Below are 18,301 nucleotides of genomic sequence, written 5' to 3'. Positions count from 1 at the left end.
TAAAGACATCATCACCACCACTCTCGCTCTAAACGTGGTCAAAGAGCTGAGGGTTTGGGTCTAACTGGAGCCTTTAGGAACTATATCCATCTCTGCATTTCTTAGGTAGGAAGGAAAAGGGCTCTGAATTTCTTTTCATGTATCAGACTGAAAAAACAAACAGACAATTCCTCTTTTCTTCTGGGATGCAATGAATAGACCCAAACCACTCTGCAGAAATGCCAATTTATGGATTTCAATTGCCTTGGCCCTTCCTCCTTTTAAAGCAGTTTGAAGTTTCAAACAATACCTGGTACAAAGCAAAGATCCATATCACTGTCTTTGTTTTCCAGCAGGAGAAACAGAGGCACAGCCATCAAAGCCCTCGGTTCCCCAGGAAACACAGTGCCCTGGAAGTCAGGAAAAAGGGTGGGAGTACAGAAGGGGTTATCAATAATTCTTTTCCTGTTGGCACATCTTTGGTGACCACGGGCCACCTGGTGCCGTGTCCAGGTGAAATCCATCTCCCCTTAGCAGATTTTTGCAATATCCTCCATGGTACCTGCCTGACAGCCTAAAAGCTCAAGGCATTTCCATATGGATATGGTTTACTCAGTGTCTTCAGCTGGGAGGGACAACAAAAATCCCAATCATTTCAATGCTAGAGTCTACTTCAGTACTGTTTTGGTTACCTTCTGGCTTGTTTTCTTTATGTGTCCTTTTTCTCCTGGGGGATGGTGCCAACAAGACATGCATCTCTACAAAAAAACACCAATGGAAGAGTCCAGAAGGAACGGACACACTCATCCTGCCCCTCTCCTGCTCTCTCCCTTTGTTAAACAAGCATCCCTGCTTTGCTTCACTGCTCCTGTGCACCAGGCTAACAGCTTCCAAGATTTTTCCACAACAATATCCAAAGCCCCGCTCCAGCACAGCATTCTGGATGGCTTTTTCCAGTGCACACACATATTCCCCCAGCTGACTTCTCTCATTTCCAAGTTATTGTACCATTAGAATGACAAGATGAGATTTATTGCATCGCAGACGTATCTTAAATAACCCAGAGAGGCGCTGACATTCCCAGCTCTGGATGGGGCCTGTGCAAACCCCTCTCTCCTGCTGGAAGGACAAGCTGAGATCAGATTGATGTGGAGGTTTTCAGCAGGGAATGATTAAAAACAAAAAGAAAACTGGGGGAGGGGAGATATTTTGAAAGAAAAACTTCTCTATTCTCAGAAGAGAAGGAAAACTATTTTGAGGCAGCATAAAAAACCCTAAGCCTGTGCTGAAACAGAGCATGGAGTGGGAAAAGCCTTCGGAGGCTGGAAAGGCAACATAGGTTTAGTACTCAGCTCCCGGGACCCGGCAGCAGAAACACTGAATTTATTCCACTGAATTTATTCCACTTATGCCACTAAATCACATGACTGAGGCATTTCCCTCGGTTTTCTCATCTGTAAAACAGTTAACAACCCTGCTTCCCACAGCCCATGCCTCTGAGATGCTTGGAAAACGCTCCGAGATGCGGAGGAAGGAAGCGGCAGGGCAAGACAAAAGCTCTCAGTCTGCACAGGGGAAAAGCTCTAAGCTGAGCACTAAATTCGTGATCCACTGAGACCAAAGGCTGAGCTTTAGTCTGCTGCTTTATATAAAACATAATACTGGATAGCAGCCTCAAAAGCAAGGCAACTTCAGAATTCTGGGTTTCCTCCAAAGAACTCTTGGGGGGAAAAAAAAAACCCGACCAACACAGAGCAAGACAACTCTCAGTGAACACAGCCATGACCAAGTCAGCAGCTGCTTCAAGACAAGTATTAACCTGAAAAACAAGCACTTTCTTGTCTACAGCAAGGCAGGTGTTGCTGCAATTACAGATTTCTGGTATTTGCAACTAAATCATTAATTCTCCACCAGGGCAGAGCCAAGGCAGAGCCAGGGAAGAGCCCAGAAGTTCTGTCCAGATCCACCACAGGGGCTGCTTGTTGCCTCTGCGTTTGTGGCAACATCTGTGTCCTGATAAAAATACAATTTTTTTACACTTCCAAACCAAATGATGCAGCCAAGAGGCTGTTTTACAACAAATTATGAGATAAGGCTGAATCTATCTGTGCTCTCCCCTGCCTCTAAAAGCCTGAAGGGAGATGAAAGGCAAGCCGGGGCACGCCAGTGGGAGCAGGCAAATGACTTCGAGATCACCAGTCACACACACACAAAATTCCCTTTATTGGCACTGTCTGACTAGAGAGGGAAAAAAACCCAAACCAATTAAAAAAATAATTAAAAAGAAGATCAATCTGTTGTGGTGAGACTAAAAGACACCCAGCTTCACCAGCCATCTTCACTCTGAGCTTCACACAAAGCTTCACTTTGTTTGAAACTTGGAGCCTTGCAGCAAGAGATGAGCACGAGGCTTGCTCTGTCACAAGGTAGAGCACAGAAGGGTGTTGTTTTCCTGGGATTATATCCCCCAGTTAGGACATTTTACTCCATGCCTGGGAACTGAGGAGTAACATGGGAATTTTTATTCAATATTCACAGTTTTGATCCTTGATGGGCAAGGCACATTTCTGCAGCACAGCTTCTCTCTGAGCAAAGGCTTTCTCTGTTTCACATCGACACGGAGGCCGCAGAGAGGACAGCTTGCCATAATTCTGCAGTGAGTAATGAACCCACACGGCTTCCATCCACAGCATGTGATCCATGGAACTTCCCAGAGGAGGAGAAGGCCTTTCCCTGCAGCCCAGCCTGGCTGGACTGGAGCAGCAGCTATTCCTAACCCACGTGCTCCAGCATCACCCTCCTGCACGGAACCAATCCATGCTGAAATGGCCCTTACCATCCTCAACTTTTACTCCCGACTTCAGCTGTCATCTTTAAAAGAAAGTTATTTCTTTCCTTGCAGTTTTCCACATTCCCTGCCTGCTTCCAAGCAACTCCATCTGGCATTAATAGCATTGCCCCATTGCCTGGGAGGACCTGCTGTTCCATCCCTTGCAGACAAGTTTGTGACAGACAGAGCCAAAAAAAAAAGGCTTATTTCATCATGTAAGAGACTGATTCTTACTTTAACGCCAGACCAACCCCTTCCAAAAATAAAAGGCAAGTAAATGGTCAGTTCAGCTTCTCTGCTGCCTTTCCCAAGGTCTCGACCGAGGGCTGGCAGGCTCACAGCCAGGCTGTGAAAGGGATGAATTTCCCCTTCCTGATCTCTTAAAATGTGTAACATCTTGGCTCACCCTCGTGCCCCTTTAATCTCTGCTGCATTCATACATTCTCCTCACCAACTAGAATGCAATTGCTGCTCCACAGTCTATTTTTTTTTTAATAAACATTCCTTCTTCATTTTATTATTTAATATCATCTGATCCTGCAACTCTGGAAGCAGAGTGATTTTGGAGTGCCCAGAAATCACATCCCAAACAAGACTGAAATAACTTTTTTATTATCATTACTCATTTGTTTTACAGCCTGTTATTGCAAGCAGCTTATCCTGCCACGTATGAAGTCTGGATAGATTAACAAATAAACCCAAAAAGCTTAGAAGAAAACAACAGAAGATCCAGGTACTACCTGTAGCTCGTACTACTGGAAGTAAGGGTTGAGGAGGTTGCAATGAGGCAGCTCTTGCTGTCCTTTCTACACTTTCACCTTCACTGGAGTATTTTCTGCTTTGTGCTGGCCAAGGAAATCCAAATCATCTTCTCACACAGTATTTCACCAACTAAAGTGTGCGGGTTTGAAAGGTTCAGAACTGCCAAGGCAGAAACCAGAAGTTAAAAAGGTTGTTTGGTGATCTCTCTACATTTTCTGAAAAATAAACTATATTAAGACAGTGGTTCCCTTCCAGTTTAAGGCAACAAAAGCCTAACTGGGAGTCTGCAATACCAAATTAAAGGGCTAAAATAAGGTATTATGGATAACAAAGAATTGGGGGAAAAACTCTCCCACCAAAAAAGCACTTGGTATCTTTGCCTCATGAGATCACAAACTGAAGCCTCATGGAACGGGAAGGAAAAGGCTTATTCACACTCAGTTCTCTTTGTTTTTGTGTTTTACCAGTGACATTTCTCTGCACTTGTGCTCAGGGACAGAGCCTTGCAAACAATGCAGTGGTTTAAATGACTATGTTTCACTGGAAACAATAAACCCTAAAATTCCCATAAAAATGGGAATCCACACTGGGCCACCAGAGTTATCTGTGCTTCAGCACTATCCTGAAGCCTCTTACAAGATACCTGGATCCCCTCACAGGTCTCCAGTGGGACAGGGCACAGCACAACCAGCAATCAGCCATGGAAGTCGCTGTCCCCTTGGACAAGGAACACTGCCCACGTCCAGAGCACCTCCAGGAAGAGCATCCAGTCCAATCCCACCCTCAGGGCCACGGCTTCATTTGAAACGTGCCCTGATGAATCCCAGGTGGCTGACTGAAGATAAGGAGCAGGATCCCATCCTGACAGGGATACACACGAGCTCAAACCCCAAGATAAGAGGCCTTCATGTTTCATTCCCATGAGAAACCACTGCACGGGAATGACTGAGGATAAAACTGTTCAAGCTTGGAGATGAGAGGAGCAGGGGCTGTGCAAATGAGCAGCCAGACATAAGTCACATCAGCACCAGCCTGGTGGCTTTTGAAGCTGGCACACATGGGTTGTGTAGAGAAGGATACAAGAAGGTACAGAACCTGCAGGAGGCTTGTATTAATAGCTAGCTTTGGGGTGGTAGTTGAGGGAGAGAGGGAACAGCACAGGGATAGAGTGTAATTGGATCCTGGCTTGGGGAAGAAAGACAAGGCTGTGCTCTGTGTGTAAACACACATGGAGGAAAAGAGAAAGGAAAGCCAAAAAAACCTTGTCAGAGCTGACCACACTTGCTTTTTCCACAGCTGAGGTTTCCAGCCACCCTTTTTGACTACAAAAGAAACAAAATAAATACAAGCAGAGCAGAGGATTTCTGTGAGTGCTGTGGGTGTGGGAGCAGGACACCTATGACATAAGCTGGTGGCACAGCAGGGCTGTGAATCACAGGGTAATCAAAGGAGAAGTTCCTGCCCAAACAATGCACACAGTGTTGGGCTACAGGTTGTGTAGGCAGCAGCCCTGAGCTCAGGGACTGAGAGCTGGAAAAAGACACTGAAAGGCAAAAAAAGTGAGAGAACCTGGACTCTGGAACAGTCACACTTTATCTGCCTCCCAGGACAGAAGAACCTCAAATCTACAGAGAAAACTCTGGCTCTTACTTCACCCCACCATCCCTCTCTGTTGAAGACTTGCCTCAGAACTTTGTAATAACGAATTAAATAAAAAATATTTACTTAGATGCTTTTAAACACCACCGATCTTATTTACTACATTAAAATGCTGAACACCCTGACTTAAAATTACCTGTTTTCCAGTTTTCTCACTAAGATAAAAAAGGCAGCAAGAACTCCTGAGTCGAGCAGGAGGTGCTGAGCCAGCCTGGAATCTGTCTCTGACCAGGATCTGAAAAGCTGGTACTCAGGAGAAAGACAAAGGCCTGAATGTCACCTAAAAATAACCCCACAATTCAGGGAACAGAAAAGTAGTAACACGACAAAATGCAAAGAATATGCAAGCTTACCCAGCAAATGCCAGAGCAGGAGACCAAAATAAATCACAGCTGAAGCAAATCTAGTGAAAACCACAGGCATAATAAAAAACAGACAGTAAAACACAGCGTAGATGGATCGCTAGCTCCGAGTTTTCTCTGGTAATGTTTCCAGTAAGGCCCAGAAAATAAATCTCACGGTGGAAACGATAAGAACTTCTGAGTTACAGAGCCCTTCTGAGTTACAAGACTGTACAGATGTACAGATGCATGAGACTGAGAAGGAAACAGAATTGTCCAGGATTTCTACAAATCTGGCTGTAGTTTTCTCTGAAATAACATCTGTGCTCACCGAGGGAAGGTAGGAAGGAAATACGCTCCTTAAAAACACGCTCCATTTCTTTTTCCAAGCAAAACCAGGTACACACACTCCAGCTCTGTTAGCCCCCACTATAAGCCCAGTGTGATCACAGCCCCCCAGGGCCCTGGGCTCTCTTATTTAACATTCAACAGTCATGGGAGACCTACAGGAAAAGGCAGGTCCAGAAGGCTACAAAAGCAAACATATCCCAAATTATGCTCTTCACAGCAGCCCTGCCTTTCCCTACGAGAGGCTGTGGGACAAACCAGAGTTGGATCCATGGCATTGACCACACTTTGTTAGGACAAACACTGCCCAAGCTGAGGGACACACATCTGCCAGGGCTGTCAGGAACAGGCAGGACCAATTTCTATTGAGAGCAGTCAGTTCTGCTGAACTGAAAAGCCATAATTCCATAATTCTCTGTATATGCAGCTCCCTTCTCCTCTCCTTAGGCCATCTCCATCCACCTTTTTTTACTTTCTTCTTCTCCCACGGTTATCACAGCTGTTTAGCAGAGTTCATCTAGGACAGAAAGCTCTTTCAGACAGAAAATTCATTGTCTTGCATTGTGAGTCTTAATATATAGAAACAGTGCCCAGAGGTGAGCTTTGGATTTGGGAGAAGGCTTATGATGGGCTGGTTCTGCTTTGAGTGCATAATAGCTCGTCATATAAACAGAATCACAGAATCATTAGGGTTGCAAAAGACCTCCACAATCATCAAACCAAATACCCCTGTGGCCACTAAACCATTTCATGAGGTGCCACCATCTACTCCTCCACATCCCTTCTCCACTCTAACAGTGGAGCACACTGGACTATTAAACTCTGCAGAATTCAGGCAGAGTAAATAAAATTTGTTCTGCCTAAACTATCCCAAATGGAACCATGGACATATTTAAGCAGCCCTAATAATTGCCAGACAGCCAAGGCTGAGGAGACTCCCACGTGCAACGAAGGTAGCAGAGATTTCTCCTTTGGATGCTGTGACACCAGAGACTCCCACAACTCATGTGCCAACAATCAGTGTGAGCAGGAGGAGACTCAGACACTGTTCTGGCAGATGAAAGGCTTTGCAAAAAAGCCCAGGCAAGAGCTGAGCTATGCAGGCCACGCCACTATCTGCAGACATGGTTATTAAAGCTCCAGCAGCCTCCAGATCTCTTACCTTAAAGAAACAACAGTGAGAGTGTGCCGGGCAATTTGGGAATTGTCACTGGCCAGACAAAACCTGGGTGAGTTAAGGTTGAAAGTGCAACCTTTCCTCTCAACACTGGGAGAGTCCCCCAGCTCCCAGTTCAGCAACAGGATCCTTCATCCACTGGGCATTCAGCCAGCGCTACGCTCCGAGGGCAGGTATTGCCAGGATAATACATCAGACTTGCTTTTGGTGGCCTGTGTTCATTGCTGCCTCACTTACACATCAAAACTTGGGAAAACCTTGGTGAAACCAAGTGAAGTTCCCAGTAAACCATCTGCTCATCCTGCAGAGACTGAGAGTCTGGGTTGGATTCGTGGGAGGAAATGGTGAGAGGCTTGCAAAGCCAGCCTTGCATAACCTCGCTGACATCAAAGGCCTGCCAGGGGTTTAAGATCAGATCAAAACTTGACTGTGCAGCATTTGCACTAGGACCAACCAGAACTCAGATATCCTCAGAAGCAATTCCTGATTCATGCTTACATTTTAACCAAGAACTTTTCTCTGCAATTCCAGTCTCTTTATTTTTTCTAAAGCAGACCAGTTTAAGATAAGATTACTCATATTTAGTAAATCACTTTATAGGTCTTCTAAAGCAACTGTTTAAAACACCTGAGCCCATGCAGGGAACACCAGAACATTGAACATCTGACATGTTCAATGAAGCTCTTCTATAGAGAATTAAGAATAGATAAGAAGGGTATGAGGAAAGAGGATAAAGTGTAATCAGCAAGAGGGAGGAAAACCCAACCTACTACTTGCTGGGTTTTTTGAGAGTCAAAAAACTGACCTGAATAAAACCACAAATACCTGTTCACTGTGTTACATTTTGCATCCTGAACAATACATACACCTCTCCTGTGTATTGAAAATAAAAGTTACTGGAGCTGTCATGGTTACTGTGCAGCTGGAGAGTGTCAGGATTAAATGACATCCTTAGGTTACAGCTGGGAAACATGCAGAGGTGTAGCTTGTAAGGGAAATAGTTTTGTATTTTGGCTGTGGTCCCAATTCAAGAAGAGCATGGAGTGCATCTAGAGGATGTTCCACTGTCTGCAGAGGGAGAGAGATCCTAGCAGAGAGAGAGTCAACCTAACCCAAATATCCCAACAGCTCCCAACCTCTGGATTCGCAGGACAGGCTGCATAAGGCAAGCACTGAAAAGAAATTCCCAGCATGTATGTAAAGCTAAAGACATATTATTGCAAAATAGAAATATATGTATTTTAGAGGAGCTGAAGCGACTGATACCCACAGGATTAAAAGTATCATTTACTTGGGGTCACTTTTTGCACTGACAGGAGTTCAAAAATGCCTTTGTTCTTAGTCACCTGGCCAAGACAAATCTATTCAGATGGAACAGATACAAACAGCAACAAGGATTAATTACAACATAATTAATTAATGGTAACGTCTGGATGAAATGATAAACCAGTGGAAAGATTAAAAAAAAAACCCTAAACTGTGATACAGATCCTTGGTAACCAGATCCATTTATTACCATTAGCACCCAGAGCCAGCATTACTGTTTCTCTCTCCGCCATCTAAAGTTATAATTAATTATGCAGCACAGCCGTCGACACCTGAGATCGATTCCCAGTTCTGCTCTTCCAGGACCAGACTCTGTGAGAGGAGAGAACTTTGGAGATACCTGATACTGCCTCAGCATCTGCTACCTTGGTGCAATGTATGCTGGAACACAGCAATCCCCTCCCCAAGCACGGTACAGATGCAGGAAAAATAGGGGGGGAAAGGGTGTATTTCATTTTTAAAATGTAGCACTTCAGAGTTTATCACGTGTATTTTATGGGTAAAACCAGCAAGGCACAAGGAGCTCACAGGCTCCTGGCAAAGCCTTTGTGTCCTGCTTTTAGCATGAGCTTCCTTTTTGGATTGCAAAGCTCCTGGAGTTTGTCAGGCAAACGTGAGCAGGTCCTGCTGCACAGCACCGACACGAGCCACTTTCTGCAGTGGGAGATCCAACTTTCACCTCAGACAGTGCCCAAAAGGAATAGTAATAAATGGGCTGCAAGATTAAACCAGCCCAAACTGATAATGCACTCCAGGTTTGTTTTTAACTGAGCTCACTCTTAAACGGTGTCCCCTCAACTAAGTGACTCAGGGGATTGGTTTGGAATCAGGGATGGTTTGAATTGCTACGTTCTGGATTTCATTATTCCCCTCTGGGCAAGTGGATGCATTTGAGAGCCTGAAACTTCATTTGGAGAAATCCTGCTATAGCTGGAAAAGCAGGACTCAAACCAACCAGGATGGGATACATACTCTGAGTCAGCATTCAAATTCCCTGCAGTAAATGTTCCTCTGCAGCATTTACTGAGCCTGGAAAGGATGAGAGGAAATAAAAAAAGAGACAAGAGGCTCTCCTTACACTGCAAGCAGCACACAACCATGTGTGTGCTACAGGAAACAGTCTTGGGCTCCGCTTTTCAGAAAGTTTTTTGTCTGCATGAAGCAGCTCACTGTATAATATCACAATTCTATTCCTGTTCCTGGTTTATTCTGTGCCTCACCTTCCTACCAGCTGGTGGCTGCAACTGCTGCTATCTCACCAGGTAGGGAGAGGAGAGTGTTTTGCCTTTTGACAGGAGACTTGTTGCTGCAAGTCTGATATATTTAACATTCTTTCTGCCTGGTTCATTTACTAACACACAATAATTAGCTTCCAGAAACAATTGGCGGGGCTCAAAGGACTCCTCCACCAGGATTTGTAACCAGAATTTTGAGTCTGAGCAAACACAAAGGGAAGGAAAAAAAAGAAAAAGAAAAAAGGCAGAGCACGCATTCAAGACGAGACTTGAAGCAAAGCCTCAGCCCAGCGCTGAACCCCAGGTGATAACAGTGAAGGAATGCACAGAAGCAGAAAGTTAAATCTGCAGCACCAGCAGACTCAAATGTGATTGCAATTATGGGGAAGATGTGCTTCTGCTCCTCACAGCTCTCCTTTCACTTGGCTCAGTCCCAGCAAGAGTCATAGAGGTTTTATGGGCAACTCATATTTGAGAGCAAAAATTAATGAAGATACTGACCACACACATTGCACACATTAAAGTAATTTGATTTAAAGGACAACCAGTAGTGCTTTTCTTTCTCCAGCTACCTGCCTAACCCAGAAATACTGAGGAGACAGCAATTAAATCACAACTTGTTGATCCTTAAGGACTAAAAGGAAATAGACCTCTGTCATAGAATCACAGAATTCTAGAACAGTTTGGCTTGGAAGGAATCTTAAACATCACCATAGTTCCATCCCCTGCCTTGGGCAGGGACACCCTCCACTACACCAGGTTACTCAGAGACCAATCCAGCCTGCTCCTGAATGCTTCCAGGTATAGGGATGCCTGTCATTTAAAACACAGCCGGGAAAGCATCTATTTTGGGAGGGGTGGACACAGAAAGAACATTCTCAAGCGCTCCAAGGCAGACGTGGGAAAATGAGGTGGTGAGACAACCCCCAGCTCATGATTCGTACAGTGAAAGGCCAAACTAAAACAAGCACTCTGATGGCTCACAGGGATCACCACTGGGGCAGGTCCAAAGGAGAGATTTCAAAAAGTTCAGGCAAGGACAGATGGTGCTCAGGTAGAGCTGTTAGTGCTGCTGGTGGAGTTTGACTTGAAAGACAAAAGTTAAGATGATCCCGAGGTTCAAAGAACAGATTAAGAAGCAAGAGATCTTGGCCTTCCCCCCACCTCAGACATGGTTTCATCTTCCACTCCATCACTACTTGCTGAATTGTCAAAACTCCTTCCACACAGCACCTCACACTGAAAGCAGTAAATGGCTCTTGAGAAGCAAGAAATTCAGGATCTGGCTTTGTCTCTGGCACTTCATGTTTTCATTTGTGAAGTAGACGCAATAAACATCTCTGTTACTTCAAAGCACTGAAGTGCTTTGAGCTCCTCCTCACAGAGAAAACAGTAGGTACAGTTATGATCTGCTGTGTGATCGCTTCGGGAACAGCACAAGCTCTGCTCTCCCAGATTTACAGCTCCTTTACAGACCATTCATTTCATTTGTCGTGCTACAACCAAAGGAGCTGATGACTAACTTGCTGAATATAGAAATGCTACTGTACTCCTTGGAGTACTCCTTCCTGCATCACTTTCCCCACCCCCAGACATATGTTAGCAGTTAGAATCAGCTTGCTGAAGCTCCAAGTTTGACAGAGGAGAGGGGGAAATGGGAGTAAGAAGTTATTTCTGTTCAGAACAAAACAGGATACCTAAAAAGACTGCCCTTGTCTCTCTAACTACTAACACACACACACTTCTTTCCTCTGTATGAGATTTTTAGTTAAGACAAATGAACTTCTAAACACCTGAAGCAATAAATAGTTGAAGTGGCCCTCACTAGGTATACATGTCCCTGAATAAAAATAATGATTAAACAATGAAAGAACTCAGATTTTGGCAATGCACACACAACTGTGCATTCATATGGATCAGAGGGAGTTATCCCTTAGAATATTCCAAACTGGAAGGGACCCACAAGGATCACTGAAGTCCAACTCCTGATGACAACATCAGCACAGTAACTAATTGTAGTTTATCCTGCCTTTACTTGCTGCAGCGGGATCCTCACAGGAAGGCTGAGCCCTGTATCTGAAGCAGAGCAGCATTTCCTAGCGGAATTTCTGAGGAGGAATGGGGAACAACACACAGAAATTAAATAGAAAGGGAGAATGCCAGCAGCGGGTTTGCCAATGTCCAAAAGACAACAAAATAAAGTTTTCTGCCTTCTGATTTTTCTCATGCCAGAGAGATGAAGAGGGCAGAAGGTAAGGGAGGAAGCAGAGGAAAGAGCCACTGACCACCCCAAGCCAAGGGATGTAGAGAGCCGAGGAGAAAGTGCAGTTGGCGGCCAACACAGAACCCAGGCAGGGAATTCCACCTGCGAGCTGCTCCTTCCAGTTGTCACCTCTGTGACAGAGTTAAAACCCCGGTGCTCCCAAGCAGCACAGAGCCCTGTAGGCTTGCACACATCCCTCGGGAGCCATGAGCCCGTGGGCAGCGACGCCACAGCGGTGCCCACGGTGAGAGGGGCTCGAATCTCATGCCCTGCCTCAGCAGCACGGCTGGAGAGCGAACCCCCGGCAGAGCTGGCACCCGGCCCAGGGAGCGCTGACTCGGCCAATTCCATCAATGGTATCGCCAAGTCACACCACACAACCAAGGGCACGGCCGAGGTGCTCTCCATTATCCCGGCATTTCTCTTCGGAGCAGCGCCAGTGACGGGGTGCAGGGCACAGAGGCCGATGCACAGGCGGCAGGGAGCGGATAAGGGAAGCTGCAACAGCCTGGATAAGCCAGGCACTCCACGCCTGCTTCCAGAATTGGGCCTGGGAATAGAATTGTCACCTTGGCTTTAATTTGCACACCAGACTTTCTCCTGGGAAGCAGCGAGGCTGAAGTGAAGACCTGAACGAACCCAAAAATACTACAGGCTTTTCAAATTTTCAGTTTTATTATAACCAGAATTACATCAGTACTCTGGAAGCTTTGTCATGGCATGTGCACTTCTGTTTTGAAAGAATAGAGCAAATGCACTCGGCTCCAGCTCACGTCTTTTCCCACATTCAGTGGAGTGCTTGGCAGCACTTAAAATGATAAAAATGCTGCTCTCCATGTTCCTGTGTTGGAGTTACCCAGCACAGGAACAGCAGGGAATTCTTGGAGTTTCAGCAACACTAAATCTCGCTGTTTTCATTCCACCGGGACTGCTTCCTAAAACCCCAGTCATCTCCAAGTTAATGCCCCTAAACAGAAGTATCCTAGGAAAATAACTTGAAAAGGTTGACATTCCACACCCACGTCTCCCTGGATTTTAGACCCTCCATCTGAGATGCCCCAAAGTTTCATGATGTAAATACAATGTCCTGCTAACCACAAATCACGACCACGACGTTAAGAGCTGCTCTGCCACGGCTGAGGCTCGGTCTGGCAGAAAGCTGTAGATAAGCCATGAAATGCTGACAGGGAAAGGGAATAGAACTGAAATTCCATTCCTGGCCTATTACAGATTGGGAATAAAACCCTGGAAGGTTCATCAGCACAGGGAACGGAGCTCGGCAGATCTCATGTGCTTATCACAGACGGAAAAATAATTTTGTGTTGACCCTTCGGACTTCTTTTTCCCCAGAAATTTAAATGCTCTTAGTTAAACAGCTCACTTCAGTATTTCCCAAGCGATACGATTACAGCTTCAGAGCTGTCATTTCTCACATGTGGTTTCCAATGTACTGTTTTGTTTACAAAGGACAATTTGATCCAGCTCTCTGATCAAACCCAGTGTGTGGCAAGTTAAAAGCCGTGAGTGTTTAGGTTGACGTCTTCCTTACTCTACAGAACAGAGCTCAGGATTTGCCTGGTCTAAATAAAGTGCCCAGCGTGGTCTGATTTTAGGACTGCAGCTTATTTAGCTGGCAGAAATACTGATTTTATGCTGATGCTGTTTTCTAGAAAAAAGGCTTAGCTGACTGCTGAGCACTGCAGAGATGCTTGTGATAAGTCTAAACAAGTTAATCACTGGGAGTGCAGTAATTGCAATAGCACAGCACTAAATATGGGTTAATATACCCTGCTAGGACTCCAGGATAAATCTGCCTGCAAGGAACTCCAGGGCACCCCAGCTGTCCTTCCTCAAATATTCAGGTCAACTCTGCTGTGTGCTGCAGCACAGGAACACCTGGAATCCACGAGAAACAAAAATATTTAAGAAGGGGAAAAGATGTTTGGAATTAACTGGGGAGTTAACTGAAGGAGAAAACCTCCACGAAAATTAGTTTTTCTCTGTAGTTTCTGAAGCTTCTCATAGCTTTTCTTGCAATTCCAGATCAGAAGGACCACAGAAGCCTGGGACAGCATTTTTGGGTTTGTGAACTGCAGAGTCCGTGCATGGAGAATGACAATGAACTGTATTCCACCCTTGGGTACTCTGAGGCAGATAGGAACAGAAAAGGGAGGAATATCCAGGGTTGTGGCCCTTCAGGACTGACTTCTGAGTCAGTCTGGATCCACATTACTGTACAGAATTTATGACAGATAGGAAAGCTTGTTTGTGAGCTCCTACAGCACCCCTCTGATTTGAGCTCCAGGGCGCTACTGCTGTATCAATCGTCTCTCAAATTACAGTAATTGGAACAGACAAAACTCACTGGGTTTTATCTTTATCTCAGCTCAGGATTTCTCTTGTGTTGAGGAGACTTTCATGTTTCCAACAGTGGGGCTTTCGGCGCTTTCCTGCAAGGCTGCTTGACAGAGCAACACATCCACTGTCAGGAAATCCTTTGGTATTCAACTTGAAGTTCCCTTTTGCATCCTCCTTCCTCTGCCAATTACCACTCCAGAGCGCACTAAGCAAATCCTTCACCATTTACATCTTTCAAATAGTATGGCATAATTAACTCCAGGGGAACAGCTTTCACCAAACTACCTGTATTTATCTCTTTTAATCTGGTGCTATTAATTTAACCCCTCCAGCCAGTCCCCGAGTTGTTTGGGTTGCTCTCCTGTGAGCTCCTGCCAATTTGTGAGCTTTTTTTCTGGTGACTCAAACGCAGAAAGCTCACAGCAATGTGGTAGGTGTGGTCTGTGCTGAGCCACAGGCAGAGATCTCCACGGGTAAAGTCCATTCTGAACCATGAAGGACGATGGCACATTAAAACACTTTGGAAGTGGAAGCTAATTCCCACATGTCTCTCTGAGAAGGGAAGTGTCTGACCTGTTCTACACATTAGAAACACCAAAACATTTTACCTCTGGCCACAAAGGGAGAGTCAGCATGAAAACAGTGCCTGAAATTCAGCATTTCACTAGTCTTTAGCTTTAGACCATTTCCATTGGTCCATAAAAGAAACTGAAGGAGCACCAGAGAAAAAGATTTCAGAAAGACATGACCTTAGTCCCAGTTGTCCTGTAATTCTGCTTCTGGCACTCTGGTGGTGCATTATTGTATTGGCTCTGCTACCCGAGTACCACCGTGCTTCCCAGAGTTCTGTTTTGATACTTGACTTGCCTCCCTCATTCTCATCCATCTGAAACTGGAGTCTGAACCTACACCCCTCCGGAGCCCAATCCACTTCAGCTTTGAAGCCAAATGTCAAAATACAGAACATCAAAGAAGCGCAAGCCCAAGAACGTGCCACACCTCCGAAAAGCCACAAATGCCTCTCCAGAACTACAAGTCAGAGGTGCACATGTGTAAAGGGGACTGAACATAAAGCAGTTCAGTGCAGGATCCTTCTGTCTGGGGGTGAAAAAAGCTCTGTAACATTATGAAGTGTTGGCACCACTCAACTCGTGCTTCACACGTCTCAGCAGCGCTGTGTTGTCGTTGGTCCTGACAGACCGAGCCATGCCAAGTCCTCAGGGAGCGCTGCAAGGAAACTGCTGCATGCCTGGCTGGAGAAGGAGCAGCTGTAGACTGAGACCAGAGACTAAAGAGAACGTGTTTCAGCTTGATTTTTGTTTTTTAAAGCCATTTCTACACCTTCTACAAGCAGCTTGTTTCCTTTGCGCTCTCACTCGCGCTCCGAGAACGGCTCTTTCTTGTGCCTGGGGTTTTTTTGTGCCACGACTACTTCTGTCATCTGTCTTTTTTCCAAAAAGTTTGGCAGAACTTTCTAAAAACAATACAAGTATCACAGTCTCTCTCACCATGTTCATGGCAGCTGCAGATGATCCTGGTTTAATATACCTTTGATCTACTAAATAGACAACCATATCTACATGCTTGATAAGTAATTTTATTCAAATTGAGGATTTGAATAACCTGAAGCAGTCCATAAGGCATGTGTGCACTTCACATCCCCTGCCTGTACAAATACGGGAGCTCACACAAGATTTAAGGCCTCCAAAGCCAGCACTTCTCCATTGACACTCCTTTCCAAAACTCTTCTGAAGGTGGAGAGACATCAAAATGTGGGACTCAGACAGTGCTGACTCTGTTCTCTGAACAGTTTTGCACTGACTGTGGAAAAAGTCTGGACCCTCCTCCAGCACTATGCATAAAAAGCTGTAAGAAAATAAAAAAGAAAAAGAAAAAAGAGAGGAGGCGCTTGAGAGATCCCACAAGAAAAGATCTCCCAGAAAGGCAGAATCTCCTGATGACACAGCATTTCCAACCCAGGCAAAACCGAGACACTTGTACAGACATGTAAATTAGAGCAGAAGAGATAAATATTTTCAATCCTGTTTCTTCCCAGGTAATCACCGGGCCTGTACCCGAACACGGAAGAACTTCTGAGGGGAGATTTCATTTCTCCTGGAACCTAACCTTTCCCTGGGGACTCTGCTCCACCAACTCGAATACAATACCTCTATTCATGAACCTCTCTAACGTGCTTTCCTTGAGGGGTCCATTCCCTGCTCAGCCCTTTCCTCCCATTCCCCCTCCTCTTCCCTGTACTGTCGCTCCATGAGCCATGTTCCTTCCATTCTGTGATCCCTGCAGTACAGATTTGATGTGCTTGGCGTAGAGAGCCGATGTCTGTTTAGATTAAAACCATGTTGTAATTTCCAGGGAAAACATACAAAGCCACGGCCGAGCGCGACAGGAGAAAGCTCTTCCCAGTTTTGGAAGCTGCAGGATGCCCCTCCTGGGAGCAGCCCAGCCTCGTGTTTATTACTTTAACCAAAAAGAGGGGAAATGGCTGAGGTTTTGCTGGGCTTCCCGCTCCACACTTACAGAGGCCAGGGCTCATCCCCCCCCAGCTATGCCGGGGTGAGCATTTAACACAGGCTCTCCTTCCTCCTTAATGGTTCTTCCATCCTTTCAAATAACCCTCTCCACTCTGGCAAGCATGTGATTTATGGGAGCCCAGCAGAAAGGAATGGATTACAGAGCTAATGAATGAATCTAAACGAACCCAAGAGGGGAGATCGTATGATCAGCTGCATGGGACTCACTGTTTGGAATGGCACTTCTACTGCTTAGGTCTTTGTGCACGGTTACACTGAGGTTTCAAAGAGCCAGGATCCACACAGATACTGAATTGTTTACAAAAACACGCCAAAAACATGGAATTTTTCAATGTGGATCTGCCCCCACTGCCATCTTTCAGCAGTGTTGTCTCCATCCAAATTAGCTGCCATTGATGCAAAAACTTCTCTGTGGCAGCCTGGGGGAAACTTGGGGCAGAACAACTTTGGGAGCATTTCCCTCTCAAATACCCCTATGGCACCAGGTGATCCTAACAGGACACCTCTCTTGGAAAACATCCAGGCTTGTGAAGTTCTATTTGCTCAAATTTTGCCCTTTTAGTCATAACATCAGCTTGAACCCCCTGAGCTGGTTTGTACCCTAAGCATGGCCTGCAGAGGTTGGGATACCTGGAGACTCCAGCAGGAGCAGTAGGCCTTGCCCCAAATTTGCATTCCAGCACTAACTTTGATGAATGCCTTGCCTCTCCATCAGCCCAAAGAAGCTCTTTCAATATCATGGCCTATTAGGTTTGTGTCTCAGCAGTAAATTCCAACACATGCATGTTCTCATCCTACTCTATTTTTCCCCCCGTAAACCTTTGAGGATTTTCCCTACAGCTTATGATGAAGCAAATCATCATTTACACACACACAAAGCCAGTGGTTGGGTTGGATTTGCAAAATTTTATCCTGCGTGTTCTGCTTTTATGTGATCAAAATCATAGATGGACTTGATTCAGGTCTAACTTTACTTACAAATTAAAGGTGGCTTTGCCTGAGAGTGGAATTGGGGGTGGTGGTTTAAATATAGTTTAATTTTGTTATTTATTAATTTTATTATTTTTGAACACTGAATGCATATGGGAGAGAATGGAAATAAGTCTAACTATCAATTTACTTATTAAGCTAGGTATACAACTTCAAGCTTACTATCAAACTGTTTTTACAACATGAAAAACTGGTTGGTTTTGATTGAAAGTTTCTTCAGCTTTCATATTAAATGCAGGCAAATTTAAAATTTTAATTCTTATTGACATCAAAATCTTTCTCTTTTAAGTCCAAAATGGAAAATGTTTTAAACTTTCCAAATTTTAATCCTCCTTTTTAGGCCAATGCTCTGAATTTGATGCATACCCAGTTTCAGCTAAAATTAAATTGCACTTTTGGGGAATTAAATATTTGATTAATACTGCCTAGTGTTCCCTCAGTATTTATTTCTTCCCCTCTGCCAAAGAAGGAGCACCAGAGG

General features: G+C 45.0%; 1 protein-coding gene across 9 annotated transcripts in view; it reads right to left on the bottom strand.

Annotated features, from left to right (window-relative positions):
* Positions 1–18,301, bottom strand: part of ABTB2 (ankyrin repeat and BTB domain containing 2) — a 171,138-nt gene that overhangs the window by 96,525 nt on the left and 56,312 nt on the right. The window contains exon 1 of one of the 9 annotated variants that reach the window (XM_069016369.1): positions 290–318. The exons of the other annotated variants lie outside the window; for them this stretch is intronic. Coding sequence (XP_068872470.1) covers positions 290–311 — 22 coding nt within the window. The 5' untranslated portion in view covers positions 312–318. Of the gene's footprint in view, positions 1–289; positions 319–18,301 lie in introns of those variants that run through there. 9 annotated transcript variants of the gene reach the window in all.

The sequence above is a fragment of the Aphelocoma coerulescens genome, chromosome 5, assembly GCF_041296385.1.
Source record: "Aphelocoma coerulescens isolate FSJ_1873_10779 chromosome 5, UR_Acoe_1.0, whole genome shotgun sequence".
Taxonomy (NCBI): Eukaryota; Metazoa; Chordata; class Aves; order Passeriformes; family Corvidae; genus Aphelocoma; species Aphelocoma coerulescens.
This window is presented reverse-complemented; position numbering and strand designations above follow the sequence as displayed.